Consider the following 27,756-nt stretch of genomic DNA (forward strand, 5'->3'; position numbering starts at 1 on the left):
ATCCCAGTGTTCATGAAAAATACTTTTTTCTCTTAATAATATGACCCCGAACTGATAAAAGTATTTAGAAACAAAGTGACATAGTTTGGAGTCTTGGAAAAATAACTTTGAGAACTAGTTTCCAGAAGAGCATTTTCAGATTTCCTTATAAACGAATAATATACAACTAATGCAACAAAGTCTGTTTCAGTCTTAGAGATTTTTGATTATATTGTGTGTAAAGTGAAACCTATCGTTTGTCCACGCGTTTGGCTACGAGGGTCATAAAAAAACAAAAAAAAACAACAATCTGCAGCAGGACACAGAGGGAAAATCTGGAGCTGCTATCCTATAATTTGCGCTGTCGGCTTTTTACCGTCACAGGAGGACGTTGTAGCTCTGACCTACAGACACCAGGAGGCGCCCACGAGCACGTTTTCCAACCGGAACTCATTTCCACGTGCGGCCACACCACCGGCGGAAGAGGGTTTGTTTTTAGACGCCGCCGGTCGTGTTGGCATCGTGCTCTCTTTTTTTTTAGCTCTGCCTGTAACGTGCTCACTAGTTGTACCGACAACACGTATAATGTCATCTGCGGGGAGCCGAGTCGACAGCAGCGGCCCGGAAGAAGAGCAAAGAGGGACGAAGAGAAAGATTTCTCTCTCCTGGTGAGTAGTTTAAACGGGACAGCGAGTCGGCGGCTAACTCTGCTAACAGGGTCGAGTTTGGTTTGATGTTGTTGTTGTTGTTGTTGTTTTTTAACACTCGTAGTTTTTGTAAATTGGGCAGCAGATGTCCTAAAAGTCACATCTCAAGATGGGTTTATATTTCTAGCGACGAGGTTAAGAAGCTGGTTGTTGTTGTTGTTGTTTTGCCTGCGTCAAAGCTCACGCCAGAAAAGTATCCTGATTTATTTATTTTTTTTTTTTTTAATGTGTTTCTGTATATTTGTATTTCAGTTAAAGTGGATGTTAATTTCGCCTGACGTGTTGTCTGTCTTGCAGCTGCGGTGTGTGTGGATCAGAGGAGGCCAAGTACAGGTGTCCCGCCTGCCTCACACGGTCCTGCAGGTGAGATTATAATCCTCAGAAATAGAAACGACTAAAATCATAGAGAGACTGAAGGGGGGGGGGGGGTACGTTAAGCATAAAATGCAAAAGGAATATTCTGTTACACAAGATTATGTTTGGCTTTTCTGTCTTCCTCGTTTTCTTTTGTTTTCTATTTTTAAATAGACCTGTAAAGTAAAACAATCTTGAGGCATTAAACCAATTGTCACTCAAAGCAATCCCTCCAAAAACCATGTGAATTGTATAAGCTGTAATACAATTCAAACTAGAGAATTATATAAATATTCACACACACACACACACACACACACCCCTTCAATTGTAATTAATGGGAAAATTAGCTATTTAGACCAAAATCACTGTAAAGTTGGTTATTTGGATCCTGCCTCAAGTACTTTTTACTTCCACATTGTCATCGTTTTTCAGTCCCGGAGGTTACTGCCTGGATCTACATGAGAACTTTGTGGCTGTGGTGTATATTTTACTTATCCATGTTTCTGTGACCTTTCCAGCAAGTAATCAACATGGTAGCAATAAAGTCTAGCAAAACCAGGTGCTGCACCAGCCTATGCATTGTTGCTTTCAGCTCTTTCAGAGAGCACAGCGTGGTACACTGTAGTAGTGTAATAGAAGAAATGCCAAATGTTTATAAGACTTGTATTAGATGGAAAAAAGAAAGACCTTGCCTGACCCGAGGCTTCGTTTCAAGCTCAATCAATTGTTCCCAGGTGCTCACAAAAAGTCAGTTGTATAAACTGCCAAAAAAGATATATATTTTTGTGTGTATTTGACTGGATGTCACTGTGGCAGCAAAGCTAGGCAGATTTCAGTTCCAGCTCCTGGAGCCTGGTGCTGTGTCGAGCCCTCCTGCCGTGTGTCTTTGTGGACACAGATTCCTTGTACCACATGTTCACAATTTTTACCAGTTCCTTTTGCACATGAACTTGATCGCATTCCGATTTTTAAAAGTAGGACGCCAAATCTTTATCATGTCATCAGAGGATCACGTGAGTCTGTTAATGTTGCTTAATTTCATAAAAGATCAAATCTTTATTCCATCTGTGTCTAATATCATGAATGACAAACAAAGTAAAGCAAACTTAATTCTCACGAAAGAATTACATAACAATGTGTTTTTCCTTTGTGTGAAGAAATATTCATGATTGACTCGTGGCTGTGATTTTTGTTTTCACTGACTGCCAGCAACAGCACACCCCTGGAAACCTCCGCGGTCGGCGGCGGGTTCCTCGAGTTCTGTGGCTGCTGAAGCATTCACAACTTCACCTTCCAATAATAAACAGCACATTAGAGGTCGTAACTGCAAATTTCATTAAGACTTATTTAAAAGAGCGCCAGCGAATGTCCTTCGCCTTCTGTCATTGTTGCCTGTTGTTTTGGGCACCGTTCAGCATTCCTGCTGCATAGTTTCTAGGAATAGAGTCTCCGTCTGACTCCGGCCAAATACTCGTCTCTCAGCAGGAGTCAGAAAATGGACCTTTTTGTACTCTGATTAAATCCCAAGGTTTTTATTTATTTAATTATTTTTAGATGTTGTTTCTAATATCTGAACCAGTAATATTTTAGTATTATTTTAGTAGCAATATTGATACATATAAGTGCTGCATTCCAAATGTATTATCAGTAGTCTAAACTAGGTACTTTATGCTTTACATAATTCGACGTATTTGTTGCAGGTCCTTACTAAGTGAGATCAGATACAAACACAATAAAATCAGCTGAATTGATCGTGTTTGTGTTAATATTGGTTTTCATTTTGGTGAAATCCTAGACGTTGTGCGTTTGCAGAAGTTCTGCTCAGAGTTTGTTAAGATGTCTGAAGCTTCTTTTTTTTACCAAGACATTCCCCCTTCAGACTCGTCATTTTTTTCCCCACCCATCTGCTCCTAATTACTGTTCAAATGCGATATTACACGAATGCGGTGTTCGTCCAAAATCTCCCGATGCACCACGTAGTCCACACGCACCATCCGCCATCTTGTTTTGCTGACTTGCGACAATAAAAAATGGAAGTGTAAGCTTTTTTCTTTTATTTGTTCAGCTTGCTCTGCGTGAAGAAACACAAAGAAGATTCAGAATGCAGTGGAGTCCGAAATAAAACTGCATTTGTGACCCTGTCCCACTTTGATGAAATGGCTCTTCTCAGCGGTAAGATGCTCCTTTGCTCCACTGATATACTGCAAACAGCAGGGATAGTTTGATCTACATTTATACCTTTTGTTCAAGCTTAGAACATTTTGTACACATTTGACTTTTTTTTTTTTTTTTATCAATAACTGTATTATAGAAATAAATGCTGCTTTTACTTTACGTGTGTTTCCTGTTTGTCCTTTGCCTCTACCGTAGATTACAGGTTTCTGGAGGACACTGGACGATTTGCTGACAGTGCCACCAGAGACAGCCTCATCCGGACACCTCGTACTACTTTAAAAGTACGTCCTTGATTTATAGATTCAATTGTCTTGTACGGTAATTTTGACAAACTCTTGTAAGCTGAAAGGGTTTTTTACCTTACTCGGTGTTGACAGTCTGACTCTGGGTGACAAATTTATGGCGCACAGCCCGACAAATGTTTGAGAAAACCTACCTGGTTGCGTTGGCTCGGACAAAACAAGTCACCCGGCTCATTGTTTTATTTCCGTGGGCTTTCTAAAGCACTTTAAGGGTCTTACTTGCTCATTTCCAGAGTTTGACGCAAAATTCTAAGCACGTCACGGTGCTGCACTCTGTTCACGTGCAACAGGAGCAGTCTCTGAGCTCTTCGATTCACCCTTGTACAGTCGAAACTGTGCAAACTCAGAGGAGTGCTGTAGAAATGAATGACTGTGTGCAGAGACCGGCTTTACAATCAAACACTGTTGGAGCTTTACGTGTGATTCCTTTTCAGTAAAAATCTAAAACTGTACAAAGTAGAGTTGCACAGTAGTAATAAATACTCTTTTAACAACACTGATATTAGAGTTCTTGTATAGTATACAATTATTGGATATGTGCTGCATGCATCTTCAAAATCCATTGTGAATAGGCGTTTTCTTAGAAATCTGTATCATCCAAGTGGTTTTCCTCTTTCTGCTTTTATTTCTTCACTCATATAATTTGTGGCTGCAGTTATGCAACGCTTACTGCTGTTGGCCAAAACCACAGACTTCCATTTGTGTACGAGCTCATACCATCTTTTACCTGCACTGCCACCACAACACAACTTGAGGGACATCTGATGGAACGGAGTAATTCATGTTCTTTTATGGGATTTGTTCGAGGCAGCCACGGCTTCAGCGGTCACAAATCAATCAAAAATAATGAGGCTCTGTGTCACGGAGAGATAAAGGCTTGGCACATGATGAGCTTTGGGATTTGGGTTTCCTCCAAAACATTGCAAGTGCAGTAATCTGTTATTAGCCCTGTATAGTCTTACCTAAATAAATCTCTTTTACTGTCTCTCACCTCCAACCTAACGTTATAAAGCAGCCAGGAAGGAAGAGCTTGTCCTTTCAAATTAAGATGAGGGCAGTTTAGGAGAAGGTCAGGCCATCTTCGGTTTAATTGTTCATGAAACTGCACAGCCAGATTTATTGATGCAGGGCAGCTGTTTGGTTCTCGGATGTGTTTGTTCTTTGAACAGGAATACCACCCCCTGCTGATTTTTCCACTGAACTAAAATGTCAGCCACTTTGTAGTCCGGACCAATCAGGTCAAGGCGACTTAAAGAAACTTTTGTTACATCCTGCTTTCCTGTACAACTGTGAGGGATGTATTAAAGCTCTGCTGGGTTGTTTTTAGGCCTTCATTGCAATCCTAAACTGTGCTGTAAATCTACCAATATCTTTGTGTGTGTGTGGTAATGTTCATACTGATATGGCTGCAATTCATTTTATGAATGCACTCATTTTAGATCTGGTACGTTACTATAGAATCATATCATACTGTTCTATCTTTATAAGTATTTGTAAATTTGTTCATATTGTGTGCACTTTTTTTGGTCTTTTTCTATGCTGCTGTGACGAGTAAATTTCCCCACTGTGGGATTAATAAAGTCAAATCTAATTTTATTTAATTTTGTGTTGTCCAGGCCAAGAGGCTGGCAGTCAACGCCAGGAAGATGAACATCACACTGAGGTTCCTCCCCATCACATTCACCAAGAGCCAAGAAAACTCCACCATCTTCCTTAGAATGTAAGAATACCGCCTCAAATACAGACAGCTTCATTATTATTTGTTTAGTCCTGAGCTGTATGAGAAAAAAAAAATGTGTATCCTCTTAAAGATCACTTCCAATGAAAATCAAGTTTTTAAACTGGTGGCGTTTTTGTGTTTTTATGTGTTTTTAAAAGCACTGCTCAAAATGGCCACTTTTCCATCTGAATTTCTGCCTGCATGTGTCCTGAAACATCAAAAACCTTTTCAAATGATCTTTTCAGAGAAATATTAAGTCTAACTTCAGTTAAAATTTCGACATGCATGTTGCTCTTTTAAATCCAGTTTTATCTGCAGCTTCTGGTTAGTGATGTTTCACTTTGCCACAGGATGGCACTCTTGTGAAGCCCTAACAGCGGTCGTATCTGGTGCTGGCTTGTCCCAGGTTATCTCATGGCTGTCCTGTGCGTCACGGTGAGGAAACACAGACTTCCACCTGTGTCTGTGAAAGAGAGCTACCTTGGGCAGCTGAGCGGAGATGAGTTTATAAAACACATCAAGTGAGATTGAACCGTGAGGAGCTTGCTTTGCTGAACAACTGTATTTCACAACAGACACAGGAGGGGACACTTTTAAACTGCTAATCTGCAGCCATTTTGTTGGCTTTCTTCAGATGTGTTGGTGTCTGTATGGTTGTCGATCTCACACACACACACACACACTTGTTGTCGAGGATCAGTAGCCCGTCGTCTGTGCTGGATAAAGGATAAAGATTAGGTGGTTTTTCATGGCACATTATAGTCGTTTATCAATAACATCTTGCAGGCATGTTTATTTTTATTAAGTTGCAAAAATGTATTTTAACATCACTACACATTGATCATCAATAAGTTTAACATCTTCAAACTTAGATCTCAAAGAATCATTATTTAAACAGACTTAAAAAAAAAAAAAAAAAAAACAGCACTCTGCATCTGAAGTTTGAATTGTTGCAAACAAAGTTGAGCTGAATTTTCAGAAAAAAGTTCAGTGTAGTCCACATTGCAGAGTTGAGTTATTTAGAGACTCATTACTTCCGTCAGACCCTGAAGTAATGACTAATTTGTTCATGTGGACTTTTTGTTTGTTTGTTTTCTTTTGGCTCAGTTCCACTGGTGGTCTTGTCACTTCTGGCAGCTTTTCTCGCTCGCTGGACAACCTTCTGCCACTCGGTTTACCATTTCTTTTGAGGCTGAGCCCTGCCACTCTAATCCCACAGTGGAAGAATAGAGGAAGGGGGGTGGAAATGGTTATTGAACTGCATATTAAAGTTTTACGAGGCTGAACTGCCCAGGGACAGAATTAGGTGCCAATCAGGATTGCCACTAAAAGAAACCTTTGTCAGTCCCTCCAGCTGGTTTTATGTTGTTACTTTCCCTTTCACCACCCTCTTTTCCATCCTTTAAGTCCACCACTCTGTCATGTCTGTCTCTGGTGTTCTGCAGGTGGCGAGTTTAGTATGCACATCTCAGGATGTCAGGTTGTAGAAGCGGACTGCAGCCCCACAATCCCTGTTTGGAGTCCTACATTTGTCAGATAGTGACAGAAAGTTTTTGTGGGATGTCTGTTAAGTTTTTTTTTTTTCATAAAGGTTCACTACCAGGGACAAATGAAGAACTGTGCCTTCTAGTATCTGTAGAGGAATCCTGGGCCAGCTGCGCAGCCTGTCTTTGTTTAGTCTGGTTGGTCTCACTGTGAAGACTTTCCAGCTAACCGCAACAGCGTCCCATTCACAGAGCAGCAAACGGACACAAGGGATGGGATGAAAGGTATACAATAAATAGTGAGGGATCGAGGGGGAATGTGCTTCAGAATGTACCAAGTACATAATATAAAAAGCAGATGTGTGCGCGGTGTGACTGCAGCTGGTTAGCGACATATTCATGCTACGCACTCGCGCTGCCAGAAAAGGATCATTACTGGCAGACAGCTGACTGGAGGGCTTTCAGGCCTGGTGTCGGTCTGCGTGTGCGAGCGCATGTGCGTGAATGTGAGCTTGTGAGCATGTGTCTCTTTGATTAAATGTTTTGTACGTAAAGTAACAGCTTTGCAACTACTTTCTTTTCCACGTCTTACCGATGACTAATTGAAAAAAAAGCAGTGAAAAGATTGACAAAAAATTACAGGCTGCCTCTCAGTCCAGCTCTTGGAGGGTAAGGATATAATAGCTGGCATTTGGCAGAACATTGGGAGTAGTTGTGTTGGGGTGGAATTATGTTTTCTACAGTCTCAGCCTGGCATGGTGAGGCATTTTCCTCATAGCCCGGGCTGGACAACACATTGCAGGAGCAGTTTCTGTGGGTAATAACTGAACATATTTCTATAATAACTTGAGATAATTAGTAATATGAACCAGTGCGGTTTTGTGCCCTGTTTATCACTTTCCCATATATTTGCAATCGGCCTCAATTAACACAGCTTTCTGGGTCCGAGGAGGTCTAAGGTTGTTTCCAGCTATTGACAGGTGTGGAAGAACGGTGAAGTCCAAAAATAAACTTCTTCCTGTTGATACAAGCAGAGAAAATAAATCTTTCTAGATGGAGAAATATTAAAGTAACCCGCATATATATATATTCTGTAAACTTAGTTATGTCTGCTGGAGACGTGTTAAGCCTAACGTGGGGTTTCTTGTGCCATTTTAATTGGTCAAACATTCACTGAACATAAAGTAAGTTCAGAATACATGATGTCCTACATTCGTAGCTCTGTCTTTCTCTGTTGTGTACCTGGCGGGGTATTAACCCGACCTTATCTATTTACCCTCCACTGAGAATTGTTTCCAGTCGTTGCAACCTAATGGGCCGAGACCTCGGGTTAATTCTTAACTGATGGAGTAGCCTTTAACTGGCATTGTGCCAAAACTCACCAAGCTGTAATTCTCTGCCTAGTGAGCAGAGTTCAACGCCATGTTGGTAAATGAACATTGCAGTTTTTGTTGTCTTAAATTTTTGGCATTTTTGTTGCTCCAAATTCACCTCCTCGATATTTGCTATCGTTGCTCCAACCGCTCGTATCGCTCCATCATACAACGCCCCCATTTCACAACAAACGTTTAACTTCAATGTCATCACACTTAGGCACGCCCACTGACCTCTGATTGGTCCGCTCTTCAGAGTGGCTGGGCGAACCTTAATGTGAACAGGGTTTCTATACTGTAACCAGTGGAGAATGAAGTATTGAGCAACACTAGTTTTCCCTTAAAAAAAAACGACTGCAACATCAAGATAAAAGACACATGTACATTGTCCTACATGCATTCTACAGATCCAGATTGAGTCAGGCATTTTTGTAATCCCTTCAAAATAAAAGCCCTCCCACAGATTTGGGGAGCAACAGATTTGTACTACTAGTAGTCCGACAGACTTCATCAGATTACAGCTACGATAACATGGTGAAAGATGGTAGGTGTGTAACACACCGTGAAAACATCACTGACCAGCAGTTCATCCCTCTCTGTGAAGGTGCAATGGAAATTCATGTGCACAACATGCCGCAGCTCAAGCCAGCCACACTGACACCATGGAAAAAAAGGTGTAATTTCAGTACCTCTATTAGACCAATTAATGCAATTTTGAAAATGCTGTAATGTACCAGTGACATTCATCGCAGGTCGCAGAAACCTGAGCGATCGCATGCGATGAGTGAATGCACAAATGGATTAAAGCAGAGAAAACCAGATTTCACCCCAGATTTCACGGCGGGGGGACGGCTATCCGTCGCTTCACGCTCATGTGCGATACGACTCCCACTTTCCAGAAATTAAGTTCAAACGAAACAATCAGCAGCAGCTCACGTCGCATGTTTTTCAGAGGGCGACAGACGGCCTTCCTGGCCGCGTTCGGCTTCATTAACCGGCGCTGCTGCAGAGCGGAGTGTGTGTCGGCCGCCGTCCGAGGTAAACCTCACATCGGTGGCGAGCAGTCGTTTCATCAGTGTTGGAAACGCTGTCATCACGATTGGCTGCGCAACTGTGGGCTGCACGCTGCTTTGTGGCTCCGAGTGAAATTCCAAACTGCAAATTAACCAGAAATGTGATGGTGCCGCATGAAGTAGAAAGAACATAAACTTGTCATGAGTTATGTTTTGGTTGACCAAATTGTAATAAATGGGTTTTCATGTGTTCCTCAAAACTAATTACAGAGTTTTGTTGTTTGGCCAGAAGAGATGGTGTGACTTTTGGCTGTGAACCCTTTCTCGTTGATTTTAAGCCACACTAATACTTTGCAGGTGGTTACGTCGGAGAAAAGTATTGACAACTGTGTTTGGATTACCATCAGATTCAGTACAGACCTGTGTGCTTCCCACAGTGTCACTCCTTATGACCTTGGTTATCATCCGACTTTTCATCCATCACAACCAGCAGATCCGATCCGTCTTTTCGGTGGTCCAACACGTGAGAATCCTGCAGCTAATGACCAAGCATATCAGGCCCAAATATACAGTTTCTCCCATTAGTGGTATTACTTTTAGAATAGAAAAAAAATGTCTCCCCATTTTTCATCCTTTCGACAATTTAATCCTCTCAAATGCAATGAGACGAGTCGTCATCTCATGCATTCACACACACGCTCCTGTTAGCATCTTTGTGCTGGTGGCTCTTCAGGAAAAGCAGACCTATTACATAAGATTTCAGCTTTTGTCCAACAGTTAGGGTTCAAGCCAGATATTGAATAAGAAGTCTTAAAATGCAGCTGTCTGTAATCTTATTCTCCTTTCTCTTTCTTCCGTCCGCCTCGCTACCCTTCTGACGTCGTGGATCCAACTTTTGCTTTGGAGTCCGAATTTATTCTTTGTTACTCAATAGAAAGACCACAAAGTCCCGTTGTCTCCACCGGCACCCACTCACCACCCAAACTGTAGCATCTGCCTCCGACACATGGTTTCGCATGTAGCGCCTTTTTTAGTTGGATCTGTTCGGTCCTTAATCCCGCCAGATGGATCTCGGCTCTGACTGCCAGACGAGCAGTCAGGCCTTCTGCTCTCTATTGTTGATGGCACAAGATGCTCCAATCACTTAGTCACCGGGGTGTGTTCTAGTTAATGGTTTCATCCCTCTTCCTCTTTGTCTGCTTTCCTTCTCGATCTCCCTCAGACAGTTTGCGAGGCAGCCAAAGTTGCATCCTGACATGCGACCAGGTTGAGCATGATTAAAACAAAGTTGTTTGTGCACCGTGTCCGCGTTGACGGAGTGTTTTTAATGCTTTTTAAATGAATAGTGACTGATGTAGTTGTGTCTCTTTCTTTGTGTAAACTTGCCCGTTTAAAAAGCGATATAGAATAAAAATTTAAAAAAACACATTCACATAAGTCGGTGTAATAAACCGCCTGCTGCTGTACACAGTCTGCATAAAGAGCATGTTTCCCCTTTCCAAGAAGGCTTATGCATCAATGACGACAAAAGCTCAACTGTATGAAATTGAATTGGCGTATGGCCAGAATTCAGTGGAACAATGTAAGCATATTGGATTATTAATACAGTGCCAGTGAATAACTGCTTGTTCTTAGGGAGTTTTCAGTTTATGGCTGAGGTAATGAATGGGTGTCAATCTGTAAAGAGTGTGTGTTTTGCATACATGTGACAAAGAAGAGTTTTCAGATGAAATTTTTTTTTTTGCTTGTGAGGACAGTTTACAATCAGAATTTTTGACCTTTGGGTCTGAAATTTGGATTAAAATTCCCCATTTCGCTGTTGATCAGAAGGTACTGTTAGACATTCTAACAAACCCTATGTTGTAAAGATAATGAGGCTTTATTGATTTGCACTTATTGTCACCTGTTGAAAACTTGAAGCTTTGTAGTCCTATCTGCGGAGAGAGGCATTGCATTGTGTTTGTTTTGTGAAATTGACACAATTTCTCCACATTAAAATGACTTAATAGAAGCTCTGCTGAAGGCATTGCAGCACAAAGTAAGCCTTTCCAAATAAAACTTGCATGGTCGCCATAAATAACTCACTTACAGTCAGCAAGGCTCGCCAGCATCTCCTCATAACTCACCACACGCTGATTAATCAGAAAGAAACTGATCTGAAAGTGACGGGGTTCATGGATAATGGGGTCTTATCATTAGAATTAGGCCACCAATCGTTGCACTTCCTGATGGAAAAAAAGATTTGTCTCTTCCTCTTGTTTGCATTGTGGCTCCGGAAAGTCTCTTGTCAAGCAGGCGCCGAAAAGTCTCTTCTGTTTTCTCTCTTATTTGCAAGTGATTCCTTTATTGTTTTACTTTCCGCGTCTAATTGACGACTCCCCTGTGTCCTTATCTTGTGACCTACAACCAACTCGGTATTACCATACGAAAGCAGATACAAAGGGAATGGGAGTGACTGTCAACTGTTTGTCACGTATAGAGAAGCTGCCCTACAGAGGAGATCTGGGAGCACTGCTGGACACCTCTCTTTGAGGGTGCATGTATTTGCTCCTTCTTGTAAGAATAAATGTCCGATGTGTTTGATTTTGAACCAGGCCTCTGGGTAATTTTTCTAACACTTCCCCAAAAACAAATACAGTTACATACTTCAGTATCTCAGTCATGTTAGGAGATATTAGAAGATATGTTTTGTTCCTGGAAACGTTTTATCACCTGAGCGGTATTAATAATGAAACGTGTTTACATTTTTTTTCCCCCACTTTTTTTCTGGCCATGTTCCAATCCTATTTCAATCAGCAAGGCTTAGTTCAACAAAATATTTGATGAATAATCCCTCATGAAGAAAAAAAATGCCCTTTTAATACAGTCCATATAAGGTAGCAAGATAGCTCATTACATGGAGTTCAGTTGAGATTATAAACCTTTCATCATAATCTTTTAATGCTTGATCTCTTCTAACGGGCATGTTTTAGGAGGATTGTGTTCCTGTGTATATTTCAGATCTGTCCTGCACACATAGCTTTTTTTACGGTTTGCTGCTTCTCTCCTTTTGGGTTAAATGCCTTGCTGAAGGCCCTTCAGCGATAACCGCTGAAATACGAGGCTGTGACCTGATGGGTTTTTAGCAGGTCCTGGTATTTAAAGCAGTTGTCCGCTACCATTTGGGGCTTCTGTTTTGACTCTTTTTTTTATGCTGCTCTTTCCTCTCTCCCACCCCCCTCCCCCGACAATGAATGATGGCACTTATCCCAGGTATGCACCGTGGCCTTGCCTGAAATGATTGCATGCATCTTTGGGCAAGCCCGTTTTCCATTGAAAGGCATAGTTTCCATTTGCTGTAATGACAGAATAATGGCATCACACCTGGTGCTCCACCCTCATTTGCCTGCACGTACAAACATACATGTGCACCCCCCCCCCCCACACACACACACACACACTGAAGAAACCAAAGAAGAAACTCTGCCGAAACTAAGCAAACACATAAATTTCTCTGACTAAGGGGTTAGAGGTGTTGGGTACCTCCTACAGTTGCGTAGGGAATCCCCTCCCAGCCCCCTTGTGTACACTCCCAACATGCCTGCTGCTGCCTTGACTACTTACAGCTTTGGACCCCCCCCCCCTCCCCAACCCTCTCCTTACAACCAAGTGGAAACTCATAACCACCTTTCATTGGATGTTCTGCACATAGTTCTCCACTTCTGAAGTCCTCCTACCCATCCCGTTTCCGCTGTTAACCCCTGTTGTGAAATTCTACCATCTGGATGCACAAAACAACACAGGAATTAGAACTGTGTCTGTTGCCAAAAGATAAATGACACGCGAGGTTTGCCAAAATTTATATTTTATATTTTTGTTGCCTTTTATTTACTTGACCAGGATTTTGCCACATCAGTCTACTTGCACAGTAATAGGGGTTAACAACAAGTACACAAGTATGTCCCAGAAAAAAAAAATCCAATTTGTGTTCAGATGTTGAACCTGACTTTGGCATGAAAGAATGACAAAATACTGCTAGTAAATGGCAGTGGATGTCTAATATGTTGTTGGTCGTCCACCTGCCAACAAAACAACTCTTTTTGGTATGTGGCCCCCCCAAGATTTGATGGCCAAGGCAACACATGCCATATTCTTCCCTTAACTATCCTTAAAAGAGTCTGCAGGAGTAGCCCTTCTGTCTGTTCAGAGCAGATTGGATAGTCTTAATTGCCTTCACGCATTGATGAACGTTGGGCAGCCGACACCCTGGCACCAGCTCGTGGTTTGTACTTCCTTCAACCATATTAAATAGGTACTCACCGCCGCTGACCCACAAGCCTTGTGGTTTCTGAGATACTACCACTGAATCTTCTGGCCATAAAAATGTAGCCCCCGTCAAGACATTACACATACCTGTTTTTCCTGCATCCGACACGATGACTTTAAGAATCAATCGGTGATATTTCCTGAATGTTTTGGCTCGTGTAGATTTCTGGTCTGGCTTCAACAGAATTTTTTTTTTTTTTTTTTTTTTTTTTTTTAAATACCCAACTGGGCTGAAATCGCTCCAAGGTAACTAGCTTTGTTGATAGATAAAAGTCAAATAAGCCACAAAATTTTGATATTTTAGATATCAAAAGAAACCTCACAGCCGTGCTCGGAATCTCTCTTGGTGAACACCAAAAACCTCTAATAATAAGGTCTCTTCTATCTGCCTTAAAATTATGTGTTGCGTCTCTCTGAGGGTGCGTTTCATCTTCATCCTTCGAGATCCATCACGGCTTCAGTCAGTCTTTTCTCCTGAAGAAGGGGGTTGATGAATCAGCTCCACCCTCTATATGGTCTGTGGCCTCGGTCAACGCAGGTCCTTGTAGTTATGTTCGGCCCTCAGTATGTTGGGTATGTAACTCCGGAAACGGCGACTTATTCATCCTTGTGCCAGTAACCTTTACTCTCTGCCTTAAGGGCAGCAAAAATCTACAGTCCATGTTTTCTCGGTTTTATCTACACAACAGGCATCTTTCTGTGTAGTATTAGATTTATATGACAACAGTTGTAGATATGAACACTGCAGCCGGGTAGGGAATACGTGTTTGGTTGTAGAGCACGCCCAGCAACCCAGAAAACCCAACCGCATCTAAAAGCCACTGCCCAAAGCATTACCCCAGAAGAAGTGATTATTATGTGATATCCACCAGCTGGTGTCCTAGTATTGAGTGTGTATGTCATGGTCTCCATGGCGACTGTTTTTTTCTTTTTCTTTTTCTTTTCTTTCTTTCTTTCATTTACACACAGATGGACAAGATCTTGGAAGCAGCCGTGTGTATTGTCTCGGACAGATTAGGGCTGAATCTGTTTTATGCTCTGAATTTAAACAAGGGCATTTGTGTTTGACTGTGAGGGGGATACAATGAGAGCACTGATGACCTCATCTGTCCGTGTTTTAAAACAGACATCGGGCATTACCGCTTTTGATAAACTCAAACTACAAATTAGTTTTTCTGTGTCTCATTTAGAGAGAAGCAGTTCCTGTGGCACCTGAAGCTCACGTTTCCTCAGAGTGGCTCAGAGTTCAGTCAGAGGAGGTGAGTTACACAACAATAGTACACCCATCAAGGTTTCTGATAAACCTACGGGGTTTAATGTCCGTACCAAATTTGGTTTGTTGTCCATGTACTTTCTCTTACATTCGCCTCATATTTCTGTTTTTTTTGTTGCAGGGTGCACGACACTCGAACCTTGGAGCAGATCTTGACTGCTTATATTCATCCCACAGAGTCGGACCCTGTGACACGTCAAAAGTGAGCTTTGTCCCTTTTGCACTGAAGTCTGTGTTTTGATAAGCGGCCAATACTCTAGTCTAGGCTATGGGCACAGGACGAATCCCACGCCATTGTTCTCTTTTTCTAAATGTAAAATCTGTAAACCGTTCTTTGTGCAACGGAGGCTGTAACAACAGATCCTCAGAGAAATGTGTTGCATTCAGCGGCAGAAATTCAAGTTTCGGTTATTTTGGTTCAGTCTGTTGTCTCATGAATAGAAATAGAAAACTTAACAATGTGACAATAGACCTAGAAGTCAACACCAGTTTGATATATGACTTAAAAGACCTCTAATTTTAGGGATAATGACTGTTGCTCAGTCCATTGTTTAAATGAGCAGTTTTACTGTTTTTTTTCCTTTTCACAGAAGCATTTTAAATATATTTTTCTCTATAATTGCAATTAACTTACAAATATGAACATGCATGATTCCATTTAACCTTCTGGTGAAGTCTGCAATGACACTCTGCCACAACTCTTGTTTCCCAGAGCAGATAAACGGGTGGATTAGCTGCTTTTAATCAGTTTAATGTATCAGTTAAAGAATGAACAAAAACTGTTATTCAAAGGTAACCCTCTGTCCTGATATATCAACCACCTGAATCCAGTTTCGGTCACACAGGATTTGGTTGAAGTCTCTCCATGTTCTAACTGCCACATTTATCTTTTGTAATTTTGCTCCTGCCTCATTTTTTTTTTTTTAATATGTCCCCGGCTCGTGTTTCTCCCAACATGAACTGCAGTCTTTGAACAAGGCAGGTTCTTTGATTGCAGAACACTCTAATCTGGACCTCCTAACAGAGCAGTGATCTGACTCCTCTGACCTAACCTTTAAACCGATAACAGTCGGCGGTAAGTGGTTCTGCTGTAAAACCTGCAGCGGGAGCATATTGTGGACAGGTGTACCTCTTTAAATAGATACCTGACTTGGTCTTGCGCCAGCCTTTTAGACACAGCCTCTGTCCGGACTCAAGTGAGTGAGGTTTAACTCTCTGTGGCCCGTTGGCTTCGCTGCAGGCTCAGCTGCTGTGGTTGTCAGTAGCACGGAGGAGACTGTACATATATCGGACGTCTGACCCTTACAGCATATGCTGTCAGTTTGCCCGTATGCTTTGTTGTTGTCTCTTACCTGTGTTGATGTGAATTTCTCTTCCAGGTTGAAGATGTATGTGCAGGCTCCATTTGAACACGTGAAAGTCTTCATGAAATCAGAGGGGAGAAAGGCCAACTCTGTGCGGTGAGAACTACTCTCCAGTTGTTGCCTGTCTTATTCTCCGTGATTAATATCAAATAGCACTGCAAATAACAATTATTTTCATTATCAATTAATCTGTTGATTATTTATCTTGATTAATTGATTCACTTTTTGGTTTTCAAATGTTAGATAAATGTGTACAATGTTGACCAGGGCCTCCCACGGTTCAGCCCCAAATGTCTTGTATTGTCCCAAAAAACAGACCACAAGCAGATATTCATTTTATTATTATAAATATTCACATTTAAGAATCTAAAATAAGAGAATTTCTGAATATTTTATTAAGAATGACTCAAAATAGTTGATACATTTTTTTCTTCAAATCTTTTACTAACTAATCAACTCATCGTTACAGCTCTAATGTAATGTGACACTTTTATGACATATTTTTAGGCTTTCTATATTCAATAAATTTGTTGTTGCTGGTCAAAATGGAGATCAGGATCTGTGAGGGTTGACCAGGGTCGGTACTTTCTGATACAGATGAATCCACCGTTGGGCTGGGTATCGAACGTCAATACTTTTATGGCACCAACTGAACTTCGAGAGTCAGAAATTACTCATAATTTGGTGCTAGATTTCTACGGCAAGGCTACGTTCACATGGACAATTTTTTTCTCTCTCAACTTTTGGTACGTATAAACATTAGTAAATTTCATCTGTGTCAATGCAGCATTTCCCATACAAAGGGCTCTTCTTTGGTGGCTACCGAAAAAATAACTGTTTCAACTTGTGTAAATCTTACTTTAAAATACCTAATTTCACTCTTTTAGAACTGCTTTCAAACTGCTTTTCAGGCATCCTGTGACTTTACTAACCGTTCAATTAAACCTGCCAGTCATCAGTGATTTATTCAGTGGGTATGAAATCGTTATGATTTTTTTTATGAACATGACATTCCTGCAAACCTACGCAGAGTTTTGGCAACTTGAGTCATCAATGGCGAGTTTTTCACCTCTCCCTTTTTTTTTTTTTTACCTTGATTCCAACATGAAGGATGTTCAATTAAACCTGCCAGTCATCAGTGATTTATTCAGTGAGTTTGAAATTGTTATGATTTTTTTTATGAACATGACATTCCTGCAAACCTATGCAGATTTTTGGCAACTTGAGTCATCAATGGCGAGTTTTTCGCCTCTCCCTTTTTTTTTTTAACCCTGATTCCAACATTAAGGATGTTCATTGATCAAGAAAATTCTGCTTAGCTTTAGCCTTCATCATCCAACCCTTTTGTCTGTGACACTCCGACTCTTTCACCTTCCAGTTGCGTAGTTTCTGTCCCGTGTGCTGTCTTTTTCGAACTTTTCCTCTTTTTATGATGTTTTCGGGTTGTCTCTGTGTCCCGTTCTTGTGAACCCAACCTCTGGAAAGCCTTGAGGGAATTTCCTAAAACTTGGCACAAACGCTCACTTGGACTTGAGAATGAACTGATTAAAATGTGTGTCCACCTTGAATCTGAGGTGATTGTTAAGATCTTCTTTACTGTCAGGTTGAATATGTCTGTGAAGTATCCACGTTTTTGAATTTGCAGGATCTTTGCAGTAACCTCCATATTTAAGGCATTTGTCTGTTTTTATGGCTGCAACTTTGTTTTCTGTCAGAATCGACCTTATCGGCCAAGCATGTGAACACGTACAAGGAATTTGACTCTGTTTTTTGTTCCTCGCAATGATTTTACACACCAATACTGCAGATATGGAACAGAACAGGAACAACTTAACAAAGTCAAGTCAACTCAATTTTATTTATATATCCTACAAACACACTTAATACCTTTTAGTAAATGCCTTCAAATTCTGCACTACATGTGTTATGAGCCTGCACAGACACGGATGTATACTGCAACTTGACTGGTTGGCGGAGGCATGCATCTATTTTTTTTTTTTTGAAGGGTTGGTAGAAGGTGATGATAGCATCCATTAGCCTCGCCTACTTCTGGATTATTTGGCTGTCTTCCACTTCCACTTAGTCATGGAGTGAATGATGATCCTCGGTACTCATAATCATTACCCCCTGGCCAGGATGAAACGTCATGAAGCCTCCCATCCCATCCTTCATCCTTGTAACACACACACACCCTCATTTTGTTTCGCCCCGTGCGTTGGCCTACACACTTAATCCAAGCAGATAAATTCTGCTTTTTGACAGCATATAGAGGGAAATTACTGAACGTCGAGCGGAGAGTTGTGCCAAGATTTAGCATGACACACCTTTACGAAGTCACATTTATATTGACGGCCATTACAAGGTAGTTTCTAACGGTGAATAATTACAGTTTAATCATTCCTATGAATCTAGTCTTCTCTCATATCCAAGTATCTATTATACCCAGTGTTTCCCACACAGAGCTTACTTGGGTGGGCTCTGGTTTCACACAGCGTCCACCCATACACCAGGTTTTGACTTCAAATTGTTTCTTTCAGGAGGGTCTGAGGGTCCCAATTCAAAGGGATACGTGATTTCAACTTCGGTAATTGTTATATTCGAAAGCTTTATGTGACACTTTTCAAACTATTTTGGCCACTCGGGAGTTGCTTGCACTGCGGTAGGCATTTAATTGCATACAATACAAACATTATTATTTTATTTTTTTTAATATATATTTTCTTGTAATGGTAAATTGGAGTGGGGAGACATTGTGCTTCAAATTCACATTTCTGTACTATTATTATATTTACTCATCAATATAGGTAGTGCATGCCAAGTCATCCCATGTGTAAATCATCATAGTGGCTCCCCCAAGAATGGCAAACATGCAACAGTCGGCAGTTCTCGTCACACTTTAACAATGAGCCGTACGTCGCTGCTGTGCATGTTAACTGCAGAAACAGATGCTGAATGAATTCAAGCAGAAGTTTTTAGTCTACTGACTCAAGAGAGGAGAAGACAAATGGAAGCTCTCTAAGGGCATATGTCATATTCACTAAGGAAGCAGACCATTTGCTGAAAGAAACAGCTCATAAACTTGTGTTTTACAAACCGCTCCACAGACAACAAGAACATTTGTTTATTTTGTCATGATTTTTATCAGGCCAGCAGGAATCAGACCAGCCATGTTCTCACAAAAGCTTATTGTATCTTATGGTGTTACTGTATCGGTACTTCTGCTGTGTGGAAATACATTTATACATAAATGTATCAAGAATCTTCATTTCTGGCCACATTTAAATGTCCGCCACTTCATTTTCTACCCGTCATTGCAGCTCTGGCGTTTTTCTTTCTTTCTCTGCTTTGTTGGGGTGGTGTTGCAGGAAACGGTCATGACAATGCGGAGATGTACACAAGCACAGGCAATTTCTGGCAGATCTTTTGTATATAAATGAGCCATGACAGTTGTTACTACTTGCGCACCAACAATACGTTTCTCTGGAGAACAGTTTTATTACTGACTCCTAACAGATATTAGCCTAATACAGTCATAGCTGTAAATCAGTCAAGTAGAGAAGGAATTTTTTTACTGTGTCCTGTCAAGTCTTTGGTAATGAGTGTTTCAGCGGTATAAATCACGATCAGACTTTCTCTCTCAGTAGTCATACCTTAGTATCTGTTATTATTGGGTTGCATAATAGCAGCCTGGCAAGTTTGTAATTCAGTTTTTATTAAATGTTTATCGTCAACATTATTTTGAAGGCAGCTGAATGGAAGAAGGGCAACATTCGGATACTTGTGCAGGAATATTACCCTCCATTAACCAGGAACAGTTACATAACAGAACCATGGCCACAGATTGCAGCTCTAATAAGAAGAGAGGGCCCTTCCAGACGGCGGTCACATTACATTTTCGGGGTCTCAAACAAGCATTTCAACCACAAACCTTTTAGATAATGGAGTCTTAGAAGAAAACCCCTCATTTTGTACTGTATTATTAATGTTATGATGTCATGGATAGCAGTCGTCATGGCTACCTGGAGGTCATTTGCCACGTTTAACACAAAGGGTATGACTGCGTGTTTTTTGTTGTTGAAAGTCCACTGGAATATCAAACTCACTCCAATGAAGGAGTTCTTGTGCTAAAGTAAACATCGCGGTGCGACCAGCATCCTCTTACTGGAAAGGAGACGGACTGTGCATCAAGAGAGCCATTCACACGTTTCTGGATGTTTGTTTGTGTTTTTTTTTTTTTTGAGGATGCCCTCTCCTCTTTTCCCTTACCTCTGCTTTTCCTCTCAGCCAGCCAAATCCCACAGAACATCTACGCCTCTCGATGTGTCAGATATAGAGATGCTGTTTTTGCATTTGTAGCCAAAAAAGGTAACGCGTGTGCATTTTCTTCTTTAACCAGTGTTGTGGTCCCATGGGACAGCGATGTTTCTCTGCTGTCCAAGCTGTGTTTTCTCTCATATAGTTGTGGCAAACCCTTGCCTTAGCCCTCCTGGGCCTGTCGATCTGCTCTCCCTCAGCTTGCCCTAAAGCCACGTTCGAGTTTGTTTCTGCGCAGCAGATGCTTCATCAGGTCCCCTGTAATGCCGGACTGGTGTTGGGTATTATTACTGGCCCGATCAGTTGAACCAGTGGGAGTGGCTAAGTGTGATCATGTTAAAGCGAAGCAATTTGTTTCCAAAGGTTGTTAGACTGTGGCGGCGGTCGTCGAGACAGATGAAGCAATACGAGCCGTTTCGCCAAACCGAGTAAATGTTGACGAATTGAAGCTGACGCAAGAAACAAATGTCTGCAATGGCCCTCTACCGACATGGAGTTGCACTCTGCTCAGATTGAGGGAGGCTCTCTGTTGTTTATAGCCTGGCATCTTACGGCGCACAACAAACCTCTTACCAATGGTGATTGGTTACAGGCTGCTCCAATAGTTACAAAATAAACACGAGATCTATGCCAATTAGGATGCAACAACTGGAAATGATCCCCAATGGAGCATGATCGAACCCATATACCCACGCTGTAAATTTGGGTCTGGTAGTAACAGGCTGTTTTGAGAATATATGCAGATGCCCATAAATAACCCTTAATAGTGCACCACTGACGTAAGACCAGACATTTCTTTTGGTCAATCGTGCAATCGCTTTCTGCTACATGTAGATAGCAAGTGCCTGACCAAACCTCTTATTCAATCTAAGCATAGATGGACTCATGCAGTTAGCAGTTTGCAAAGAGTCAACAAGAACAATATCCAAACGATACGCTAGTGAGCCAATTTCACAAAACAAGGCTGGTACCAACTTGTGGACAGCTGTGGACATGTCCAGTTTGTTTTTGCCAGAGATCAGTTCAAGCCTTCAACGTTATTTTATCGCAATATACATTCATTCTCATGATATTCATTGTCTCTGTGCCTTCCATTTTCACACTGCTACCTCTTTGCTGATGGGTCTCAGCAGCGGAGGGGAAAACAATAGGAACCTCCCTGGAGTGAACATAAGGCTCGCCCTCTGTTCTGTTCATTCACTAGAACAGTATATAGAGACCAGATGTGTGCGTGTTCTTGGCTGAACCGCCCAGCTGAATTTCTAGAAATGGCCGGAGTTTTAACAATCCCATCGACACCACAGGGAGCCGCCAGCTGCTTTGCCATCTACCCTTCCTAAACTGTTGTTTGCAAACACTTGTGTTTCAGTTTATCTTGTATATCCTCAAGAATAAAACAACATCCACAAGCATTCATTTATTACAACTTCGACATAAAAGCAAATGGCACGCAATGACTATTAGCCTGGATGCAGTCCTGCGTGTGTTTGCTGCAATATTTTTTTTTTTTTTTTGGCCATTTTGCACATACCGTCTTTAAAAACTGGCGTCACTGCTTAACCTTTGACCCTATCTTTTTTTTTTTTTTTTTGCATGTTGCTCTCTTTCCCCAGAACCCATTTGTAAAACAGTGTGTGCATCTTTCAGAAAGACCACTTTGATGTATTGTAGGAAGACATTTCCCATGTGTCTTTTCCATCCTTAATCTGGTCTCACACATGCTGCTGTTTATTTATGGGATAATGTCAAATGATCTCTGGCCCACCTAAGAGAAACTCTTCTGGGAGGGAAGGCTTCCTGAAAGCTGATCCTCCAGTAAAGACCTGTATATGTCACATTATAGCAGAGTGCTTTGATTGGCTTGGGGAGGGGGTGTCTACCCGGGCGTTTCTCAGGCTCCTTGTGCTTTTATCAAAACAAACAATGATCTTCAGTCTGTTGGGGCTTTGGCAGTTTGTGGGAACGGTGCCCGTATCTGTATGTGTTCAAAATATGTATATGATGTTTTGTATTTTGGATGAATGTAGAGGCCGCCTATGTCTCCCAAACATGCAGTTAGCTCTTTAGTCTGGGGATTTATGAGCATCTCTAATGCATGACAGGACCACTGAGACAAGACGAGACTGATGTCATCTCGTGCAAAGAGCTACAGGAGGAGAACGAGAGCTGCTTCGTGTGCTTGTGAGAAATGTTGATGATTCTTGGTCAAGTCGGTTTCCTTCTCTTGAGACCAACGCCGAGCAGGACTTTTCTTTTGCAAAGCCAGTTACTCAAGTGTCCCATCGATCCTTTAAGGTTCTCATCCATAACGGCAGTCGCCATTTTAAGACTTTTGACAGTAGTGACCATTTTTGTCTATCTTGCTACAAAGCACCCACCTGAAAGAATTGAAATTCTCTACGATGAGCCTAATGACGAGGGCGGGGTACCAAACTTTGATGCTTTAAGGCAACGACCGAATTGCTTTGGTACTGTCCACTATCGAACGGTACCTTGTCATTCGGCACCAAATTTCAATACCCAGCATAACATTTGCTGTTTACACAGAAGTAAATCTTGTCAGCATCAGCGAGGCACAGCATTTACCGTAGTTAGGCTTTACTTGGGAGGCCTGCCAACGTAGGCGAAAACCCTCGTTTTTGCCCTAATAGCTGTCTGAGACAGGCTTCATCTGAGGCGTTTAGGGAACATCGGTAAAGTGTAGCATCTAGTGATAACTTGCATGTGCGGCCATTTAGGGAGCATGTGTTAATTGTAGCCAATATTACCTAATTCACCCGACATTTAGTATTATTATTGTCTTGTAATCACTCTTTGGTCTCAATTTCTATCTTGAATAGGTACCAGGAGTTGGACATTCAGAAGAGCTTAAGGGATAACCTGAGCTACAAAACACTGATTGAATATCCTGTGCTGCATGTTGTACTCCGAGACCATTGGAAGGAATATCCACTGAAAGGACCAGGTAAGAAAAAAAAAAAAAACGCCTTATCGAAGCCCTTCATACTTACCCAGTACTAACCAACTGCTTCATTCGCCAAAAAACTCATTTCCATTAATACTTCATTTTTGCTTCTGTGCTGCTTTCCAAATTCAGTAGCTAAACAAAAGGCTGAGTCAAAACACAAAGGAGCCCCGAAACTGCCAACTCCCCCCCCCGCCCCACCGATTCCAACAGCATTGTATCATGTCCTGGTCTCTCCAGCTGAGACTTTAAGACTCTCTGTTCCCATATTTTTCACTATGGCAACGCGCTACCCCAACGGAAATTAGCATGTTCTGCTCAGCGTCACACACACCAACTTAACTTCCAACAACAACTGTGGCCAGAAAGAGGATCAAAAATGGCTTACTGTCGAACACTGACCTCATGAGTTGTGAAATGACAGAAGAGGAGAAAACGGATCAGTTTGTGCTTCTTCACACCTATTTGTCAGTTTCTTCCAGTGCCGGGCGTTTTGGGTCAACAGGTGTCAGTCATGTTCAAACAGTTCAGTGTATCATGAAAAAGCACGCTCATCACATCCGCAGTCAAAACCCCAAATATCGCAGTGGGGTTGGTAGCGGGCACGAGAGACCACACAGACCCGGTATAAATACACTGTCAGACCCAGACCGGCTGGATGACGAATGAGGTTCAGTCCTGAGTGTGTGAGTGTGTGTGTGTGTGTGTGTGTGTGTGTGTGTGTGTGTGTGTGTGTGTGTGTGTGTGTGTGTGTGTGTGTGTGTGTGTGTGTGTGAGTGTGAGTGTGTGTGTGTGTTTTTAGTGATAAGGCCTCAGAGCCCTGCTGTTTTCCTATAATGTCAGCCATAGAAACATCCTGATAACCACACATGCTGTGCTCGGGGAAGCTGGACAGGAAGTGATAACAAGCAATCGAACACTGTGGCAGCGTCAAATCTACTGAGGATAGAGTCATGTTGAAGGTCTGGCAGGCTCCACACATGCAGCGTTCAGCCCGTCGGCGCACTGGTTTAAACTACACGCAGACAGTAAACGCCTCACTGAGCCTGAGCCTGAGCCAGCACCTCCGTGATAACACTTTTACTAATTTAGGTCATTTTGTGAAATTACCTGTTAATGTCTCCCTTACAAAGTACAGACTGTGATTTTTTTTTTAAATTTTTTTTTATTCTAATCAAATAGATTAATGTCGCAATATTCCGACTCCTCGACATAACGGCCGTGATGTACGTTGCATGTGTAACTCAAGCAGAGCGACGGCTGAAATCGGCTCCACTGTGGAGTTTCATAAAGCGGAGCGACTTGGCGTGGAAGAGGTTTGGGTACAAACGGTCTGTCGGTCCGAGGACCGTTTCGCTCGTTTTGTCAGGCGTACACGGAAAAATGGTTTGGCTTCTGAAATGAGAAGAGCTTTTGAACGACGAGTGACGCCGCGTTCACCATATTTGACGCGATGATTTCCTGTCACTCTGGTGACGTAAGTTAAGAAGTGCTTTTTGTAAAAACCTAACGGGGCATATCTCTGTGACTCTCACTCATACTCGGTGAACTGAAGTTACAAAGGTAACCTTCAGAGTAATTGAAAGATCTTCAATGCAAGGGTTGCACTCAACAACGGCTTTTAACCTTGCTGACACGTCTCTGTGGTGTTTTCTCATACGCTACAAGCGATATCAGTGGTGGCTGAGCATTTCTCTTTTGGAACTGCAGTGACAGGCGAAGACTTAGAAGTGAATTCGAATGGACATTATTGGATGTGTTTTGTAATTCACCAGACTGTGGGGAGATCATGTTGGGGAACAATTGCTTGCGTAACAATTATCGTCCTACAGTCACTCATTCAACAGCTTTTCTTTCACGCATGTCCTCTTTATTTTATTGCATAACTAATTGCTTGGCATGTTGGCTCATCCTGGAAGCCAGCACAGAGCCAAGTCATGGCGTCATCATTCCCCAACTGTCTGTGCTGTCGCTTTGCTTCTCACCATTTCTGTTCAGCATGACCCCAGCTGTGCTCTTACCATTTCTGTGCTGTTCACTCTGATCACTTCTGGATACGTTTGGACATGTATGAATTTTACTGTTGACGGTAGCCGTTTTAAATCATGTTTCACACCGATGGGATCATATTGTTTCAGCTGAACCGGCATCAACCCGCACTGGTTTTGCAACAAAGGATGATGGACTGGACCAAAAGAAGGAGGTGGTGACCCAAGTTTCACCACCACCACGGGAGTCCTGCACCCCAGGAGGAACCAACATCTGGATGAGGACCCGAGAGACCATCCCTGAAACTGAACTCCGGCAGCAGAAGAAGGCTAAGAGAGGAGCAGTGGAGGAAGAGCCGGAGGAGGGAGAGATCATGGACAGTAATGATGATGATGATGATGATGAAGAGGAGGAGGATGGAAATGCTGAAAAAAGTATCCCATGCGATAAGAGCTGTGACGATACCAACATGGAGGTGATTAAAGATGAACTAGCAGCAGAGCCGGCAGTGTTGGACAACGTCGGTGATGCTGTTAACAAACACATCGACAGCAGCAGAGATCAGTGTGTAAGTGAAGACGTTGCTGCCTCTACTGATGACACTACAGCTGCAAGAGAGAGTGCTGAGGTCAGCATGACTAAGGCGTATACTGCGAGAGAGCCAGCGCCTGTTCATAACTGTCGAGATGAAAATGAGTCAGCTGACAGCTGCGGACTGGAATGATAATACCCAGATGTGGAGTAAGAAATGAGTGACATGGCGAACGTATCTGACAGAGGTCGTCAATCTTGTGCCAGCATACCAACGTCAACCAGCAGTTTTACGCGGACTGTGATAAGAGACCAGAACATCAGTTCGTCAAATGTGTTACAACATAACACATAACGACATATTGAATAATTTCAATATTTTGGTTTGGAAATGTTTTTGTTTCTGTGTGATGCTACACAGTTGGAAACTAGTGTCAAGTCAAACATGACAAAAATACAACACCATCTGTACAAAACAACCTTTCATCACGCCACATGACCTTCATCCAAAACTCTCTCTTTTCTGGAAAACCTCATTTTAAGGTCGACGTGTCGGCTGTTTTCGTTATGGTCATTATCTTCATCAGATGTGTTCATAAAGATCACGCGATATGATTTAAAACTCCAGAACATCCAACAAATGGAGCTTGAGATGAAATTGTTTTTATAGAATTCTTGTTACCAAAAGTGTAAAGTTTAAAAAAATAATTAAAAAAAAAAAAAAGGAAACTTGAACATTGAGGATTCGACAACTACCGAACAAGCGCCTCTTCCTGTTCAGATCATGTGATATGATCAAAAGCTCCAGCACTAATAAAGCTGGCTGATAAATGATCTTGAGGTGAGGCTGTTTTATTAGATCGACTGTGAACAAACAGTTAAAAGAGCGCTCTTAAAACTTTACACGGGCGTCCTTGCCTTTCTGTTTAACACTCATTAGGTAATGTGTCCCTCTTGTGACCGTTTGTTTTAATTGAAAGCTAAGGGCAACCAACCCAAAACTGGGCCTCCATCAACATTTCAGTTGAGCGGATTTCTCCTCTCTGACAAGCTTCAGTAAGATCATTAGTCTCATTTTTCCATCAGCTGGTAAAAGTTCATGTTGACATGCTTGTTTTTCTGACACCTCTGGGGTGTCTCCCTGTGTGAATGTGCTTACGTATGCGGTGCCTCAATGTACCGCGTTCTTACCTAATGTCAGTTTATTACGACAACAGAGTGCCAGTAATAACTGACAGTATGGCCCATTGGTGGGGCCTGTGTTTATAGATGTGTTTTTATAACCCCTGCTCACCTCCTTTGGACGTTAACCCAGATGGACGAGCGCTCTTTGATGTCTGGCCTGTGATGACGCATTTTCAGGCCTTTTGCAGTCAGGGGCAATGATCTCACAACTGACTGCGCATCCCTCACTCCTGCTCCTAGAGGAGGTAGAACAATTGTAATGTCCGTGTTGAAATGTTGCCACACATTTTGGATCATGTTCTCATATCGAGCCGGGCCTGTGTACAGTTTGCTGAATAAACGTCATCAGGCCGGACCACTGCTGATTTAAAAAAAAAAATTGTTTCTACAATTTAGTGACGTTCACCAAACGCCTCGCATGCAGCCTCGTGAGTGGAGCCTCTATATGATCGTGATTTACTTCTTGGATATTAAAATTTTATACAGAATGATTCAAGTTTTTTGATACTCATTAGTAGTTAAGCAATTTGGTCGGTCTCCTTAAAGTTCAGTAATGAACTCTGGTGTTGAGACGTTTAAAATGTCAACAATGGATGAAAGTTGTAATCTGCAGTGGCTGCACATCTGTTTCTTCTGTTATGACTTTGCCTGTGTTGAATTACCAACCATTTATTTTAGCACTTCTCTTAATTTTCGGTCTCAATAAAGTTACTCAATGCG

The 27,756-nt window shown here is 41.9% G+C and overlaps 1 protein-coding gene across 1 annotated transcript; it reads left to right on the top strand.

The window, feature by feature from the left end:
* The first annotated feature begins 498 nt into the window (after nucleotides 1-498).
* Nucleotides 499-27,756, top strand: znhit6 (zinc finger HIT-type containing 6). Its single transcript, XM_069704774.1, has 10 exons — nucleotides 499-647; nucleotides 984-1,049; nucleotides 3,109-3,215; nucleotides 3,414-3,499; nucleotides 5,137-5,240; nucleotides 14,606-14,674; nucleotides 14,810-14,890; nucleotides 16,068-16,148; nucleotides 23,207-23,331; nucleotides 25,470-27,756. Exons 1-10 carry the CDS (start codon nucleotides 565-567, stop codon nucleotides 26,042-26,044), a joined length of 1,377 nt encoding a protein of 458 aa, XP_069560875.1. The 5' UTR covers nucleotides 499-564; the 3' UTR covers nucleotides 26,045-27,756.

This window comes from Brachyistius frenatus, unplaced genomic scaffold (genome assembly GCF_029030835.1).
Source record: "Brachyistius frenatus isolate BFR_SWC_R1_liver_20210118 unplaced genomic scaffold, ASM2903083v1 Contig_52, whole genome shotgun sequence".
Taxonomy (NCBI): Eukaryota; Metazoa; Chordata; class Actinopteri; family Embiotocidae; genus Brachyistius; species Brachyistius frenatus.

Coding starts and splice junctions, on each gene's coding strand:
- znhit6 (XM_069704774.1), top strand. CDS start 565: ATGTCATCTGCGGGGAGCCGAGTCGACAGCAGCGGCCCGGAAGAAGAG. Junction 648..983: donor AGAAAGATTTCTCTCTCCTG/GTGAGTAGTTTA, acceptor TCTGTCTTGCAG/CTGCGGTGTGTGTGGATCAG. Junction 5,241..14,605: donor TCCACCATCTTCCTTAGAAT/GTAAGAATACCG, acceptor TGTCTCATTTAG/AGAGAAGCAGTTCCTGTGGC.